At 46.3% G+C, this 18,285-nt stretch overlaps 4 protein-coding genes across 4 annotated transcripts; all 4 read right to left on the reverse strand.

Moving 5' to 3' along the window:
• Nucleotides 1–7,798: 7,798 nt before the first annotated feature.
• LOC109814952 (uncharacterized) lies at nt 7,799–9,712 on the reverse strand. The gene has a single exon (XM_083076124.1). The coding sequence runs from the start codon at nt 9,710–9,712 to the stop codon at nt 7,799–7,801; it is 1,914 nt and encodes a 637-aa protein (XP_082932250.1).
• Nucleotides 9,713–13,599: 3,887 nt separating this feature from the next.
• LOC145958622 (uncharacterized) lies at nt 13,600–14,688 on the reverse strand. Its single transcript, XM_083076125.1, has one exon. It carries the CDS (start codon nt 14,686–14,688, stop codon nt 13,600–13,602), a length of 1,089 nt encoding a protein of 362 aa, XP_082932251.1.
• Nucleotides 14,689–15,746: 1,058 nt separating this feature from the next.
• LOC109814954 (uncharacterized) lies at nt 15,747–16,535 on the reverse strand. Its single transcript, XM_020379495.2, has 3 exons — nt 16,392–16,535; nt 16,154–16,295; nt 15,747–16,042 (listed from the first exon to the last, which is right to left on the reverse strand). The coding sequence occupies exons 1-3, from the start codon at nt 16,533–16,535 to the stop codon at nt 15,747–15,749; spliced, it is 582 nt and encodes a 193-aa protein (XP_020235084.1).
• A 17-nt stretch (nt 16,536–16,552) lies between these two features.
• Nucleotides 16,553–17,878, reverse strand: LOC109814955 (uncharacterized). Its single transcript, XM_083076127.1, has 2 exons — nt 17,321–17,878; nt 16,553–17,161 (listed from the first exon to the last, which is right to left on the reverse strand). Exons 1-2 carry the CDS (start codon nt 17,876–17,878, stop codon nt 16,553–16,555), a joined length of 1,167 nt encoding a protein of 388 aa, XP_082932253.1.
• Nucleotides 17,879–18,285: the final 407 nt, after the last annotated feature.

The following is an 18,285-nucleotide window of genomic DNA, read 5'->3' on the forward strand; positions in this document are numbered from 1 at the left end:
GAGAGACGATACTCAAACGAAGTCTGGAGAGACGGTACTCAAACAAGGTCTGGAGAGACAATACTCAAACAAGGTCTGGAGAGACAATACTCAAACAAGGTCTGGAGAGACAATACTCAAACAAAGTCTGGAGAGACAATACTCAAACAAGGTCTGGAGAGACAATACTCAAACAAGGTCTGGAGAGACAATACTCAAACAAGGTCTGGAGAGACAATACTCAAACAAAGTCTGGAGAGACAATACTCAAACAAGGTCTGGAGAGACAATACTCAAACAAGGTCTGGAGAGACAATACTCAAACAAGGTCTGGAGAGACAGTACTCAAACAAAGTCTGGAGAGACAGTACTCGAAGTCTGGAGAGACAGTACTCGAAGTCTGGAGAGACAGTACTCGAAGTCTGGAGAGACAGTACTCAGAGTCTGGAGAGACGATACTCAAATAAAGTCTGGAGAGACAATACTCAAACAAAGTCTGGAGAGACAGTACTCGAGGTCTGGAGAGACAATACTCAAGGTCTGGAGAGACAATACTCAGCCATCAGCGTCGTCAGAGGCACGTTGGTGTTAAACTTAGCTACCGAGGTTGTCAGAAGCGCCAAGGTATGCAACAACCTGGAGAGGCTACTCAACAATTTTCCACCGGAAGACATTACAAGTCAGAAGGTCGGCACATCACCCGGACAATTGGGTCAACTCCTTTACTTGTCAGCCGGTACACCAAAAGACCGTTTGACTAAGTAAAGGGGGGGCAGCTGTAGACCCCTAAAATTGTCCGGGTCGGAAATAAAGCTTGAAGACTCTCGAAGACTGAAGGATAATCAGCCAGAAGGACTCCTCGAAGGCCCTAGGAGGGTTCTCTGTAGGTCTAGAGGTCTTAGAATAGCTCAAAATAAAGAAGTGGAGGGAAAAAGCCCAATACGGCCGTACTGAACCCCAATACGGCCGTATTGAAGCTTCAATATGGCCACAGTGAACTCAATACGGCGTATTGAAGTTTCTGAAACTTCAATACGGCCGTACTGGAATCAATACGGCCGTATTGAAACTTCAATACGGCCGTACTGGAATCAATACGGCCGTATTGAAGCTTCAATACAGCCGTATTGAATTCAATACGGCCGTATTGAAATTTCTGAACTTCAATACGGCCGTATTGAACTTCAATACGACCGTATTGAAGTTCAAAAATTTCAATACGGCCGTATTGCCCCTGTAGGCCGTATTGAGGCCCATTCCTATAAATAGGAGGCCATTTGGACGTCATTCCACACTTTTCAACATAGTTTGAACCCTCTCCTTGAGTATTCTGGGGTTTTTGAGCAGTGTTCTGCCCTAGAAATCACTCGGAGAGTTGATCCGACGAAGTTCTTGAGCCCCGAGCCATTTTGCTTGAGGATCGAACCTAGTCGAGGGGAAATCTTTTTGATTCCCTTAGTTAAAATTTTGTTCTAGGAGAGCGAGGAGCGGGCTTGTAGAGCGTGGGAACGCCAAAACGCTTCCCAGTTCATTTTTTATAAAAAGCACGCTTCAAGAGGTTTCCCTTCAATCCTTCCTTTTACTGCTTTCTGTGTGCATATTTAAACTGTCATCATGTAGATAGTCAATTCATAATTGTTTAGAATAAATAGGGGTAATTTAGTAATTTCGCACTATTGTTTTTTAGAAAATAATCTGTCATAGGGAACCCGAAAGGGGCGCTGTGGGGTGCTAACACCTTCCCCACGCGTAACCGACTCCCTTACCCAACTCTGGTTGTAGTGGCCAAAGTTGATTTTTAAATCAATTGCCTTATCCCTTTTTCCAATGTTTTGAGTAAAACATTGGTGGCGACTCCACGAACCCTCCTTTTATGAAAACCTCTAATCCATGGAGGGTCCCGCTTGGGATTAATATGGATTAGTAAGCCTTTTAATAAAATTGCTCGTTTGACGAGGTCTCAGTTTGAGAATAAGTCATTCTAGCAATCCACTATTTTTAAACAAATAAACGAGTCCAACCATCCTTCGCGAATGCCGAAAGCCCGTTTCGGGCCGGTGGCGACAGTATAGCAAGTTAAAATTTTCTCTAAGTGAAAAGTGATATTTTCTGAACATAATCGTTCAAATTCCGATTGGTATAACAAGTTAAAATTTTCTCTAAGTGAAAAGTGATATTTTCTAAACATAATCGTTCAAATTCCGATTGGTATAACAAGTTAAAATTTTCTCTAAGTGAAAAGTGAAATTTTCTGAACATAATCGTTCAAATTCCGATTGGTATAACAAGTTAAAATTTTCTCTAAGTGAAAAGTGATATTTTCTGAACATAATCGTTCAAATTCCGATTGGTATAACAAGTTAAAATTTTCTCTAAGTGAAAAGTGAAAACAAATTGGTCAAACGCTGATAGGTACAACAAGTATAGATTCTAAGTATTTTTATTTTGACGATCATGGAGCGGCTTGGGTCGGCCCATGGCCGACCTGGTTCATATCGAGGAAAAACAAATCTGATATTGGCCGAGTGACTAGGGGACCGGTGAGACGCTGATTTGACTTACGTAGCCATGCCGATTCGAAATAACCTGGAAAATAGTCGATAATTAACCAAATGATCGGTGATAAACCGAAAGGAAATAATTAGAAACTTTCTGGGTTTAGATGCCATTTGACCAAGAGATCGGCCCAGTACCGGCTGCAAATTCAAAGTTCAAAGACCTTTCGAATCAAGTGATTGCTTCAATGCGGAGTAAGAAAAAGAGATAAATAATTTTAAGATACGTTTGCATCGAGTGATCGCCCAAATGCCGATTAAGAGAGAAGAAATAAATAATACCGAGTTCAAGGACTCATTTCAATTAGGTGATCTCCCAAATGTCGAGTCAAAAACTCCGTGTTGAAAGCTTTCTTCCATAATGGAGCTTAACCAAGGAATTAGTCATATGCCGACTCGATATGATGAAGTGCAAAGTTTTCTAAGTTAAAATGAAACTCTTCCAAGTGCTCGCCCAAATGCCGACTAAAAAATGAGAAGAAAATATTTCCGTTTAGGATTTAACCACATGATCGTCCAACTGCCGATTCGAAAAAATAAGAAAATCCAAGGTTTAAAAGGAAGCTTAACCACATGATCGGCCCAATGCCGATTAGGAAGTAGACTTGAAGAATTATATCCCGAACTAATTTATGAATTAAAATTCAAGTAGGAAAGTCGTCCTTAAGCCGATGTGCCTGTCTTGGATCACCAAAAATTCCGGCTAGAAAGACGAACAAGATTTTTCCAAGTTAACATTGAGCCGCAAATTTATGAATGGATCGCCCGAATCCCGATTTCTGTTGTTTGCAATCGCCAGAATTCCGATTTTACGACGGTGAATATCGTGTATTAAATGAGTTTGAATCATAATTTTGTCTTCACAGTTATTTATACTCGCCCAGTCGGACTTTTGCCGACAATCACGAGTTTGTCTTCGAGTTATTTATACTCGCCCAGTCGGACTTTTGCCGACGGTCACGAGTTTGAGTCTTCGAGTTATTTATACTCGCCAAGTCGGACTTTTGCCGACAATCACGAGTTTGAGTCTTCAATTTATTTATACTCGCCCAGTCAGACTTTTACCGACAATCACGAGTTTGAGTCTTCGAGTTATTTATACTCGCCCAGTCGGACTTTTGCCGACAATCACGAGTTTGAGTCTTCGATTTATTTATACTCGTCCAGTCGGACTTTTGCCGACAATCACGAGTTTGGTCTTCGAGTTATTTATACTCGCCCAGTCGAATTTTTACCGATCAATCACGAGTTTGTCTTCGAGTTATTTATACTCGCCCAGTCAGATTTTTACCGATCAATCACGAGTTTGAGTCTTTGAGTTATTTATACTCGCCCAGTCGGACTTTTGCCGACAATCATGAGTTTGAGTCTTCGAGTTATTTATACTCGCCCAGTTGGACTTTTGCCGATAATCACGAGTTTGAGTCTTCGAGTTATTTATACTCGCCCAGTCGGACTTTTGCCGACAATCACGAGTTTGTCTTCGAGTTATTTATACTCGCCCATTCGGACTTTTGCCGACAATCACGAGTTTGGTCTTCGAGTTATTTATACTCGCCCAGTCGGATTTTTACCGATCAATCACGAGTTTGTCTTCGAGTTATTTATACTCGCCCAGTCGGAATTTAACCGATCAATCACGAGTTTGAGTCTTCGATTTATTTATACTCGCCCAGTCGGACTTTTGCCGATAATCACGAGTTTGTCTTCGAGTTATTTATACTCGCCCAGTCGGATTTTTACCGATCAATCACGAGTTTGTCTTCGAGTTATTTATACTCGCCCAGTCAGATTTTTACCGATCAATCACGAGTTTCAATCTTTAAAATAACACACGTTAGAAGTCATGAGATAAAAGAATGAGATAATATTTATTAAAATTGAAAGGAATGGTGCCTCGTTAAAAACCTTCTCAGCAAAAACCCCTCATATTTTTACGGGGACAAAATACTGAGTTAGGAAAAGAGTGCACCTAATACAAAGACTAGCTATAATAAAAGCGCAAATTTGCAGCGTTCCACGTCCTCGGTATCATTCCTCCGTCCAAGGTCCTCAGTCGGTAAGCTCCTTTGCCGACCACATCATCAATTTTATAAGGACCGACCCACTTAGGTGATAGCTTGTTCCTCATTTGTGTCGCCTGAGCGCGCTTCAAAACGAGATCTCCCACCACGAAGTCTCTCGGAACGACCTTCGTGTTGTACTTAAAAGCCGCTCTTCTGTGGGCTGCTACTTGATTTATCCTTGCTTTTTCTCTCGTTTCGGCGATCAAGTCCAAGTCAACTCGCCTTCCCTGGTCGGATTCTTCTTTAGAAAAAGCCGTAGTACGTACTGAAGGTTCCGCGATTTCAATCGGGATCATGGCGTCTGTCCCGTACACTAAGTTGAATGGAGTATCTTGAGTCGATGAATGCACTGTTGTGTGATATGACCATAGTACCCGGGGAAGCTCCTCCACCCATGAAGCGCCTGAGTCTTGGACACCCTTCTTTAGCCCTGCGAGAATTATCTTGTTGACCGACTCCGCCTGGCCATTGGATTGGGGATGCTCAATAGAAGTAAATGTCATTCGGATTCCGATCCCTCGACAGAATTCGCGGACTTTCGAGCTTGCGAATTGTGTCCCATTATTTGATACCAGGACTTGAGGAACACCGTATCTACATACTACATTCTTCCATAAGAATGTTTTTACCTTCTCCGCTGAAATGGTCGCCACAGGCTCCGCCTCGATCCACTTGCTGAAGTAGTCCACTGCCACTATCAAGAATTTCAACTGCCTCACGGCTATCGAAAACGGACCGAGAATGTCAATGCCCCACTTGTTGAATGGCCACGGAGAAAGAATTGAGTGGAGTCGTTCAGCTGGGGAGTGGTGCAAGGTTGCATGCCTTTGGCACCCATCACATTTCTGAACCCAATTGACGCAATCATTCCTCAGACTCGGCCAAAAGTAGCCTGCCCTCGCCACTTTGTATACCAATGCTCGTCCTCCGATGTGACTCCCACACATTCCACCATGTATCTCGTCCATCACTCTTTGCGCTTGCGGCATGGTCAAACACCTTAGAAGGGGGAGCTGAAACCTCTTCGATACAACCTTTCATTGATGACCACGAATCTGGCAGACTCCCTCTGTATCAACGAGGCCTCCTTCTTGTCCTCTGGAAATTCCCCCCGAGTCAGGTACGCAATGTACGGCCCCATCCATGAGTCGAGTTCCTCTTGGACGAAAAGTATACTCCCCTGTGTCTCATTAATACTCAGCTGCGTTAAGGTCTCTTGGATGACCGACCGAGTGGCTCCCGACTTCTTTGTGCTGGCAAGTTTGGAGAGTAGATCGGCCCTCGAGTTTTGGTCTCTCGGTACGCGGTTAAGAGTGAACTCTCGGAAGTTTTCTGATAAGAGCTTAACCTTTTCCAAGTATTTGGCCAATTGAGGGTCCTTCGCCTGAAAAGTGCCAGCTACTTGCCCCGTGATCAGTTGAGAGTCGCTTCGCGCTGACAAACTCATCGCCCCCATTTCCTTTGCCAATGCCATGCCGGCCAATAACGCCTCGTACTCGGCCTGGTTATTGCTTGCTCGGAATTCGAAGCGTAGTGATTGTTCCAACAAGATTCTTCCCGGTCCTTCCAGGACGATGCCTGCTCCACTTCCTCCAAGGTTCGATGCTCCGTCCACTGACAAGATCCACTGCGCTCTCCGACCTCACCCTCATCGGCGGGCGCGGTCAACTCCATCACGAAGTCGGCTAATACCTAGGCTTTGATTGCCCCTCTCGGCTCATACTTGATGGAGTGCTCCGACAGCTCTATAGACCACTTCATCATTCTTCCTGCCAGGTCGGGCTTCTGTAGTACCTGCCTGATCGGATAATCGGTTCAGACTATCACTTCATAACTTTGGAAATAGTGTCTCAACTTCCGCGCTATAACCAGTATCGCGAGAGCCAATTTCTCAATCTTCTGATACCTCGTTTCCGCGCCTTGCAGGACTCGACTTACGAAGTATATCGGAACTTGGGTGATTTCCTGCTCTTGGACCAACACTACGCTGACTGCTCGGTCGGATGCCGATATATAAACCAATAAGGGAAGATTCGGCCACGGTTTTGTTAGGATCGGCGGCGAGGCTAACGATTTCTTGAGTTCTGTGAAGGCTTCCTCGCACTCATTTGTTCAGGCGAATCGATCGTTCTTCTTTAGGCATTGGAAGAGCGGCAATGCCTTGTCGGCCGACTTGGACAGAAAACGGGATAATGAAGCCATCCTTCCCGTGAGCTATTGCACCTCCTTCATCGTGGAAGGACTCCTCATGTTGATTATCGCCGAGCACTTCTCAGGATTCGCCTCGATGCCGCGATGAGTTAACAGGAAACCGAGGAATTTTCCCGCTTGAACTCCAAAAGAACATTTCTCGGGGTTCAGCTTGAGCTGGTATTTTCCTATAGTTTCAAACAGTTCCTTCAAGTCGTCTAAATGTCGATCCAGACTCATCGATTTTACCACCATGTCGTCGACATAAGCTTCCACATTTCGGCCCAGCTGGTCCATCAACACCTTGTCCATCAAACGTTGATACGTTGCACCTGCATTTTTTAAACCAAAAGGCATTACCTTGTAGCAGTAGTTGGCCTGGTCGGTGATGAATGTGGTTTTGTCCTCGTCGGCTGGGTGCATTCGGATCTGATTGTAACCAGAATACGCGTCCATGAAGCTTAGCAACTCATACCCCGACGCACCATCGACGAGGCAGTCTATATTCGGTAGGGGGTATGAATCCTTCGGGCACGCCTTATTTAGATCAGTGAAATTTGTGCACATTCTCCATTTTCCGCTGCTTTTTCGTACCATCACAACATTTGCAAGCCAGGTCGGGTATTGTATTTCTCGTACGAATCCTGCCGTTAGTAACTTGTCGGTCTCTTCAGTAATGGCTTTGCGCTTGTCCTCGCCAAACTTCCTCCTCTTTTGAATGACGGGCTTTGCACGTGGATCGATGGCTAGTTTGTGGCACATGAAATCGGGGTCCACTCCTGGCATATCTTTGACGTGCCACGCAAATGCTGACATGTTCGCTTTTAACACTTCAATCAATTTCTCGGCGTCCTCCTGGATGAGGGACGTACCGACCTTCACTTTCTTTCCTTCCGCCAACGTCACCTCCTTAATGTCCTCCGCAGAAGCTGGTCGGCGATCAAAATGGCTCACCCTGGGGTCTAAATCGATGGAGTGGACCTCCTGCTCCACCTGCGCTGTATATAATCATCTTCGCACCTTCAAATTGTCACCGTAGCATTTCTGAGCAACCTCCTGGTCCACTCGGAGAGTTCCCACAGTACCGTTCGGTAACGGATACTTCACCTTCAGATGGGAAATGGACACCACCGCTCCTAGCTTGTTCAGGGTCGGCCTGCCGATCAGTATACTATAGGATGACTGCGCGTTGACTACCAAATACCGAACAACCACCGTCTTCATCTGAGCACCCTGGCCGAAAGTCATTTCCAGATCGGCATATCCCCTTGCGGTGACCTGGTCTCCTGCAAAACCCACTAGAGTTCCTGCATAAGGAATTAGTCGATCGTTAGGTATCTTCATCCCCTCAAAAGTTTCCCAGAATAAAATGTCAGCGGAACTTCCCTGGTCGATCAGTACACGCTTCACATTGTACCCCATGACGATTGCTGATACAACAACGGGGTCGTCCTCATGAGGGGCTACTCCTTCGTAGTCTGAGTCCGAGAATGAAATCTCAGACTGAGTAGGTCGCCTGAATTCCGATACTGTAACTACCGACCGAGTGTACCTTTTTCGGGCAGCAGAGGTAGCTCCCCCACCCGCGAACCCCCCTGCGATGGTGTTGAAATCCCCATGGATGGGTTGCTGACGGGCTTCCGACACCTTTGCTGGCGCATCTTTGGGAGGAGTTCTCTCTCTACGCCTATCCCTCCTGGTGTCATCTTGTGTGTGCCTGGGTCGCCTATTTGACGAGCTTCCCTCCTGCTTTCTTGCCACAAACTCCTTCAGTCGTCCCTCCTTGATCAAGCGCTTGATCTGTCTTCCCAAAACTAAACAATTTTCAGTTGAGTGCCCGTGAGTCCTATGGAACTCACACCAATCGGTTTTGAAAGGGCCCAACTGACGCTCCGTCGCCACCGGGAACTCAAACAACGATGCGCTGTTAACATCATGGAGTATCTGTCGCCTGGGTACAGTGAGTGGAGTAAACTTCTCTTCTTCATTGCTGTGCGTCCACTCGCCCCTTGACCGACCAACGTGATCGACCTGCCTGTAGTTGCCCTCCTTCACGTTGTATCGGTCACATCGTTTACTCCAGTCTGATCGCGGTCGAAGATGCTTGTTTCCCTCCTTATTGCTACCCCTTATTTCTCGGTTCTCAGCTGCCCTCTTAATAATCTGGTTCTCTTCCGTCTTGATGTGGCTCAAGGCGAAATCCCTCACCTCCGACATTGTTTGACAATTCGCCCTTTCGAGCGCAATGTCGAAGGCTCCGGACCTCAAACCTTTCTGGAAAGCGATGACCGCCATCCTCTCGTCCAGCGATGCTATCCTCAAGGCAACCTCGTTAAATCGTTGTAGGAAATCTTTCAGAGACTCCTCGCATTGTTGCTTGAGGTCGAACAAATCCGACGTGATCGGCGGCTTCTTTTTGTTAGCAGCGAATTGTGCCATAAACATCCAACTGAAAACATCGAAGTCGGTGATGGATCGGTCAAGGAGGCCACTGAACCAATCCAGCGCCGCCTTCTTGAGTGTTCCCATGAATAGCTTGCAGCGGACCTCCATACTTCCCCCGCAAATCAACATCTGAGCTCGGAAATCTGTTAGATGTTGACTGGGATCCTGCGTTCCGTCGAAGGGTTTGACCTGCGGTATTCGATGATCCCTAGGGATGGCCTCGGCCTCTATGGCTTCCGAGAAAGGCCGAAAATCCCTTGGGACTTCCAGCATGACATCCTCCTCCACCGTTCTGGTGTTGGCTTCTATTCTGGCCTGTAACTCATCCGCTCGCCTCCTGATCTCCTCGTTCTCGCGCTGAATGGCCTCCTCTCTCTCCCTGGAGCGTGCATTATCCTCCCGTAGGCCATTGATCATGGCCATCATCTCCTCCATGATAGGGGGTTGAGAGTTGTTGTTGTTGCCGCCTCTCGCCATGGTAAAGTGTAGGTCTTTCTGTATGACTTGGGGCATAGGAAAAGTTTCACCGTAGCCCCACGGTGGGTGCCAAAATGTTCCGGCCAAAGGGTGGACTAGGGTTTTTTCCTAGATCGTGCCATAGAGCCAGAGCATTCAAAAGTGTAATCTGCCTCCTCAGCTCTAGGGTTTTGGGTTTTATGGTACCTCGTTCATGGGCCTCTTGGGCCCCGAGAATGAAGGGATTTCCTTAACCGTCGTTATCTCTAGGGTGCAGGGTGAGTGAGGACAAGCCGAGTCAGATTCTGACTGACTGGGTTATTTCGAGGGTGCAGGGTGAGTGAGGACAAGTCGAGTCGGGCTCTGACCGATTGGACTCGCACTAAGCATTCAGTCGGGTGAATGCCGAGAACCCCCCTTTCATAGGCGAGTGGGAATCGAGTTACGACCGAGTAGAGGGTCAAGGTCGCCCTGCTGCCGTAGGGAGGTCAGGTCAGATTACGACATGGACGGTACACTTGCCTTCCAGCCCTGAGCCTATAAGGCGAGAGGGCTTAGGGCCTGGCGACATAGTCGGGTATTTGCCGAGTAGAGGGTCAGGGTCGCCCTACTGCCGTTAGGGAGATCAGGTTGGATTACGACCTGGACGGACTGACTGGGTTATTTCGAGGGTGCAGGGTGAGTGATGACAAGTCGAGTCGGGCTCTGACCGATTGGACTCGCACTGAGCATTCAGTCGGGTGAATGCCGAGAACCCCCCTTTCATAGGCGAGTGGGAATCGAGTTATGACCGAGTAGAGGGTCAGGGTCGCCTTGCTGCCGTTAGGGAGGTCAGGTCGGATTACGACCTGGACGGTACAAGAACAAAGTGACAAATTTTTTCTAAAGTTAAAAACTGAACCTTTGCGTAACTAGTCGGCCAAATTCCAACTCCAACAGAGTGGAAAATTCTTTAAATAACGAAACTTGGCTATAATCCGAGTAATTCGCCCTGATCGTCAAAATTCTGACTCGGAAGATTAAATAAAATTTACTCAGTTAAAAATCAATTTCGAATGGAAAAACCAAGCAAAGTCCCATTCCTTAATCATTTCAAATCCGACTTGTTCACCCTGGTTTGGGGAGTCTTCGAGTGCAAAGATAATAAAGTTTGTCAAGTTAAAACTGAATTTTGGATGGAAGGGTCGTCCAAAATCTGACTCGTTCACCTGAACGCCGACTCATTCACCTGAACGCCGACTTATGAGGTGAGATGAAAAAGTTTATAATTTAAAAATGAGATTTGACTCATGAATTGCCTAAATGCTGACTTAAGTAATGCATGGAAATTTTTCTAAAAAATTAAATTTTGCCGGGCCAGATCGCCCCTTTTCGGAGTCAATAACGAGTGGAAAAATTTCCAAGTTAAAATGAATTGAATAGCAGATCGCCCATTTACCGATTTTTGTTTTTAGTGGAAAACTTGCTAAGTTAGAGAATGGAACTTTGATCTAAGCAATCATCCAAATCCCGAATTAAATAATGGATGAAAATTTTTCCAAGTTAAAAATTAAAATTCAAATGGGGGGAATCGTCCCTAACCCGACTTGTCTGTCCTGGATCGCCAAAAATCCGACTAGAAAGATGAATAAGATTTATTAATTTAAAATTCAACCTGAAATCACGTGAAGGAGTCGTCCAAAATCCGACTCATATAACTGGCACAAAATTTTTCTAAGTTAAAAATGAAAATTTCATGAGACTAGTCGCCAACTTCCGACTTATATAATAAGTGGAAAATTTTCAATTAAAAAATGGACTTTTTTTTTTTGCAAAACCAATCGCCCGAATTTCGACTCGTTTTACGAGTGGAAAATTGTCAGTTAAAAGCAGAATTTCACAAGGCCATTCACCCAAATTCCGAGTTAATACGGTGAGAGGATTAATTTCGGTTTCAACATAACGAAAACAATCCAATTTTTTTTTGTGGGTAGATCGCCCAATTTCCGACTATGAATCAAGTTAAAATTTAATTTCAAATAGGGGAGTCGGTCCCAATCCGGCTCCTTCAGCTCGGATTACCAAAATTTTGAATAAGAATGAATGAGAGACCACTAGCTCAAATCGCCAAGATTCCGATTTGAATGATGTAAATAAAATCACCCACGTATGGTGAGGGAACGATCCTAGTTAAAAGTGAATCTCAATTGTAAACATTCTCTTTATTTCTGATTCATATAGAATGAAATAATTTGTAACCATTCCGGGTGTCGTCCAATTTCCGATTGAGTTTGGGAGTTTTGGTCTTCGAGTTATTTATACTCGCCCAGTCGGATTTTTACCGATCAATCACGAGTTTGGTCTTCGAGTTATTTATACTCGCCCAGTCAGATTTTTACCGATCAATCACGAGTTTTGTCTTCGAGTTATTTATACTCGCCCAGTCGGTTTTTTACCGATCAATCACGAGTTTTGTCTTCGAGTTATTTATACTCGCCCAGTCGGATTTTTACCGATCAATCACGAGTTTTGTCTTCGAGTTATTTATACTCGCCCAGTCGGATTTTTACCGATCAATCACGAGTTTCATCTTCGAGTTATTTATACTCGCCCAGTCGGATTTTTACCGATCAATCACGAGTTTCATCTTCGAGTTATTTATACTCGCCCAGTCAGATTTTTACCGATCAATCACGAGTTTCGTTTTCGAGTTATTTATACTCGCCCAGTCTGATTTTTACCGATCAATCACGAGTTTCATCTTCGAGTTATTTATACTCGCCCAGTCGGATTTTTACCGATCAATCACGAGTTTCATCTTCGAGTTATTTATACTCGCCCAGTCAGATTTTTCCGATCAATCACGAGTTTTGTCTTCAAGTTATTTATACTCGCCCAGTCAGATTTTTACCGATCAATCACGAGTTTCGTCTTCGAGTTATTTATACTCGCCCAGTCGGATTTTTACCGATCAATCACGAGTTTTGGTGCCTTTAAAATAACACATGTTAGGAATCAGAGAAGAAAGAGTAGGGGGTGATGTTTATTGAAATGAGAAATTATTAGTTGATGGTGCCTCGTTAAAAACCTTCTCAGCAAAAAATCCCTCACATTTTTATGGGGGAAAAATACTGAGTTAGGAAAAGAGTGCACCTGATACAAAAGAACAATACTAGCTATAATAGAAATGTAGATTTGCAGCATTCCAAGTTCTCGGTATCTTTCCACCATCAAGCATCTTCAATCGGTAAGCTCCCTTGCCGACTACCTCCTCGATGCGGTACGGGCCGACCCATTTAGGGGACAACTTGTTCTTGATTTGAGTCAGTTGTGCACGTTTCAAGACAAGGTCTCCTTCAACAAAGCTTCGTGGGACGACCTTCGAGTTATACTTGAATGCTGTTTGTCGTTGTGCCGCTACCTGATTTATTCGAGCTCTATCTCTTGTTTCGGCAATCAAATCAAGATCAACTCGTCTTCCCTTGTCGGATTCCTCCTCGGTGAAACATGTTGCGCGCATGGATGGTTCCTTTAGCTCGACTGGTATCATGGCGTCTATTCCGTACACCAAGTTAAATGGGGTGTCTTGGGTGGATGAGTGAATAGTCGTGTGATACGACCATAGTACTCTGGGGAGTTCATCCACCCATGACAAGCCTGACTTTTCAACCCTCTTCCTGATTCCGGAGAGTATGACCTTGATCGCGAATTCTACTTGGCCGTTAGACTGGGGGTGCTCTACAGAGGTGAACATCATACGGACTCCGATCTCTTTACAAAAGCTTTGAACCCTTTCACTAGTGAATTGTGTTCCATTATCCGATACCAACACTTGTGGGATACCGTATCGACATATAATGTTCTTCCATAAGAAAGTTCTCACCCTTTCGGCCGAGATGGTCGCTACTGGTTCCACCTCAATCCATTTGCTAAAGTAATCCACCGCCACGATTAAGAATTTTAATTGGCGTACAGCCATCGGAAAGGGCTAAAATATCAATCCCCCACTTGTTGAAAGGCCATGGAGATATGAGCGAGTGGAGTCTTTCGGCAGGTGAATGATGCTGGACCGCTTGTCTTTGGCATTCGTCGCATTTGTGAACCCAATTGATGCAGTCTTTTCGTAGAGTCGGCCAGAAGTAACCTGCTCGGGTTACCTTGTACACAAGGGATCGACCTCCGATATGGCTTCCGCAATTCCCCCCATGAATTTCTTCCATTACTCGTTGGGCCTGCGACGCCGTTAGGCACCTCAACAAAGGGGCACTGAATTCCCTTTGGTATAGTATCCTCGACAAGATCACGAACCTCGTCGACTCCCTCGTGATCAATGATGCTTCATGCTTATCTTCAGACAGTGATCCTTGTGTCAGGTACAAGATGTACAGTGTCATCCAAGATTCTTCCTCTTCTTCGATAGCCAACACCTCGGCTGAAGAACCATTGATGCTTGGTTGGGACAGGACTTCTTGGATGACCGAGCGTGTAGCTCTCGGTCTCTTCGTGCTTGCTAGTTTTGAGAGGAGATCTGCTTGTGAGTTTTTCTCCCTAGGAACATGGTTCAATGAAAACATGGTGAAGTCGGCCGACATGACCTTCACCTTTTCCAGGTACCGAGCTAGTTGAGGATCCTTCGCCTGGAACGTTCCTGCTACCTGCCCCGTCACCAGCTGCGAGTCGCTCCTAGCTGGCAGGCTTGTAGCGCCCATCTCCTTTGCCAAAGTCATCCCTGCCAATAGCGCTTCGTACTCTGCTTGATTATTACTCGCCCGAAACTCAAACCGTAGTGATTTTTCCAAGAGTATGCCTCTGGGACCCTCAAGGACGATCCCGGCTCCGCTACCACCCAAATTTGAAGCTCCGTCGATAGACAGGATCCACTCACTTTCTCCAGAAGAATCTTCTTCAGCCGGTGAGCTCAATTCTACTAAGAAGTCGGCGAGCGCTTGAGCTTTGATGGCTCCTCTCGGTTCATACTTGATTGCAAACTCCGACAACTCGATTGACCATTTCATCATTCTTCCAGCGAGGTCGGGCTTTTACAAGACTTGCCTGATTGGGTAGTCTGTTCGGATTACTACTTTGTAGCTCTGAAAATAGTGTCTGAGCTTTCTTGCGATTACCAATATGGTAAATGCCAGCTTCTCGATTTTTTGATAGTGAACCTCCGCCCCTTGCAACACCCTGCTAACAAAATAAATAGGCATTTGAAAGTTACCTTTTTCTTGCACTAAGACTGCACTGACGGCGCTGTCTGACGCCGACATGTATACCAACAAAGGGGAGTCGGTTTGTGGTTTTCTAAGGATTGGCGGTGAGGTGAGAGCCTGTTTGAGCTCGCCGAATTCCCTTTCACAGTCGTCTGTCCATGCAAAGCGATCGTTCTTCCTTAAACACTGGAATAAGGGTAACGACTTGTCCACTACTTTTGAGAGGAACCGAGAAAGGGAAGCCATCCTCTCTGCCAACTGTTGGACCTCTTTTACTGTTGCAGGACTTCTCATGTTTATTATCGTGGAGCATTTATCAAGATTCGCTTCGATGCCACGGTGGTCAATAAGAAACCGAGAAATTTCCCTGCTTGGACGCCGAAAGAACACTTCGCAGGATTCAACTTGAGTTGATAACGTGCTAGAGTGTCGAACGACTCTTGCAAGTCGGCTAAATGCCGAGAGGCGCTATCCGACTTGACCACCATGTCGTCTACGTATGCTTCCACGTTCCTTCCATGCTATTCTGCCAAAACTTTGTCCATAAGCCGCTGGTACGTCGCTCCTGCATTCTTCAGGCTGAAAGGCATGACCTTGTAACAATAAGTGGCCTGATCGACTATGAAGGCTGTTTTGTCCTCATCAGCAGGATGCATTCTAATCTTGTTGTAACCCGAGTAAGCGTCCATGAAGCTCAGCAACTCGTACCCCGAGGCATTGTCGACTAGACAGTCTATATTCGGTAATGGGTACGAGTCTTTCGGGCAAGCTTTATTTAGGTCAGTAAAGTCTGTGCACATCCTCCAGTTTCCATTACTCTTTCGTACCATTACCACATTCGCCAGCCACGTTGGGTATTGGATTTCTCAAATGTGATCGGCCGCCATCAACTTCTTCGTCTCCTCCGCTATAGCCTTCCTCTTATCTTCGCCGAACTTTCGCCTTTTTTGGATCACTAGCTTCGCCCTGGGGTCAACCATGAGGTGGTGACATAAGAAATCCGGATCGATACCTGGAATATCGCTGGCACTCCACGCGAAGGCCAATATGTTGATTTTTAACACAGTCACTAGTCCTTCCTCGTCTTCTTTAGTTAAAGACACACCAATTTTGATTGTTCTTCCCTCGGTCAGGCTCACTTCCTTCACATCCTCTGCCGGGTCTGGTCAGGAATCGAAGTGAATATTCCTCGGATCTAACTCAATGGATTGGATGCCCCGGTCAACCTGTGTCATGTACAAATGCCTCCTCGCCCTCAAACTATCCTCCTAACACTTCCTTGCAATCTCCTGATCTACGCAGAGGACCATGACCTTCCCGCCAGGCAAAGGATACTTCAACTTCAAGTGGGGTGTGGAGACAACCGCACCCAACTTATTCAACGTGGGACGACCGCCTAGTATGCTGTAGGACGACTGGGCATTCACCACCAAGTATTAGACAGTGACAGTCTTCATGTGGTCTCCCTGCCCAAACGTTGTTTCCAAGTCGGTGTAACCTCTAGCCGTCACCTGATCTCCTGTAAAACCAACCAAAGTACCTGCATATGGCATAAGGCGGTCGGTCGGAATTTTCATCCCGATGAATGCCTCCCAGAACATGATATCCGCTGAGCTGCCCTGATCTATCAGCACACGCTTCACATTGTAGCCCATGACTATCGCCGAAACAACTATGGGGTCGTCCTCATGAGGGGACACCCCTTCAAAGTCGGCGTCCGAGAACGTGATGGTTGTCGAGTCGGCCTCGCCCACTCCGAGACCGACAGCACCGAGCAAGAGTATCTCTTTCGTGCTGTTGATGTCAGACCTCCTCCAGCGAATCCCCCCGCTATGGTGTTAAAATCTCCATGGACAGCCTGCTGGTGGGTCTCTGAACTCTTCTCTAGGACATCTCTCGGAGGAGACCTCCCTTTGCGTCTTCCTCCCCTCGTATCTTCCCCTTCATGACTGCGTCGTCTGTCAGACGAGCCTTCATCATGCTTACCTGTGATGAACTTCTTCAAGCGACCCTTTTTGATGAGACGCTCAATCTGCCTACCAAGAACAAAGCAATTCTCCGTAGTATGTCCATGGGTCCGATGAAATTCACACCAGTCGGTCTTGTAAGGACCCAATTGACGATCAGTCGTCGCCAGGAACTCGAAAAGTGACGTGTTGTTGACGTCATGGAGTATGTGCCTCCTGGGAACGTTGAGCGGGGTGAATTTTTCCTGTTCGTTGCTTCGTGTCCACTCGCCCTTCGCCCGACCACCATAGTCTGCCTGCCTGCGATTCCCCTCCTTAGCAACGTAGTGATCACGTCGCTTATTCCAATCTGAGCGTACTCGGAGGTGCTTGTTGCCCTCCTTATTACTTCCCCCTGCCTCTCAACTTTCAGATGCTCTTTTGATAATTTGGTTTTCCTCTGTCTTGATGTGACTCAGGGCGAAAGCCCTCACCTCCGACATCATTTGACAATTCGCTTTTTCAAGCGCGATGTCGAAAGCTCCGGACCTTAAACCCTTGTGGAATGCAATGACCGCTATCCTTTCATCCAACGACGCTATCCTTAAGGCGACCTCATTGAACCTTTGTAGAAAGTCCTTCAGCGACTCCTCACGTTGCTGCTTGAGGTCGAACAAGTTCGACGTAATCGGTGGTTTCTTCTTGTTGGCGGCGAATTGTGCCATGAAGAGCCGACTGAAAACATCGAAGTCGGTGATTGATCGGTCAGGGAGACCACTAAACCAATCAAGTGCTGCCTTTTTGAGTGTGCCCATGAACAATTTGCAACGGACTTCCATGCTCCCTCCACAGATCAACATTTGAGCTCGAAAATCTGTCAAATGCTGACTAGGATCCTGCGTTCCATCAAAAGGCTCGACTTGGGGTATCCGATGATCCTTGGGGATGGTCTCGGCCTCTATGGCTTCCGAGAAAGGTCGAAAATCCCTAGGGACTTCCAACATGACATCCTCCTCCACCGTCCTGGTACTGGCCGCTATTCTGGCCTGCATCTCGTCCGCTCACCTCCTGATCTCCTCGTTCTCTCGTTGAATGGCCTCTTCTCTCTCCCTGGAGCGCGCATTTTCCTCTCGTAGGCCATTGATCATGGCCATCATCTCCTCCATGGTAAAGTGCGAGTTCTTCTATATGACGTGGGGCGTAGGAGAAGTTTCACTGTAGCCCCACGGTGGGCGCCAAAATGTTCCGGCCACTGGGTGCACTAGGGTTTTTTCCTAGGTCAAGCCTCAAAGCTAGAGCATTCAAAAGTGTAATCTGCCTCCTTAGCTCTAGGATTTTAGGTTTTATAGTTTCTTGTTCCCGGGCCTCATGGCCCTGGGAATATAGGGATCTCCTTAGCCTTTCCAATCTGGACAATATTTGGTGAGTGAAGGTGAGGCTTTGCCATTGCCGAGTACCC

The sequence above is a fragment of the Cajanus cajan genome, chromosome 6 (assembly GCF_000230855.2).
Source record: "Cajanus cajan strain Asha chromosome 6, NIPB_CcT2T_4, whole genome shotgun sequence".
In the NCBI taxonomy this organism is placed as follows: Eukaryota; Viridiplantae; Streptophyta; class Magnoliopsida; order Fabales; family Fabaceae; genus Cajanus; species Cajanus cajan.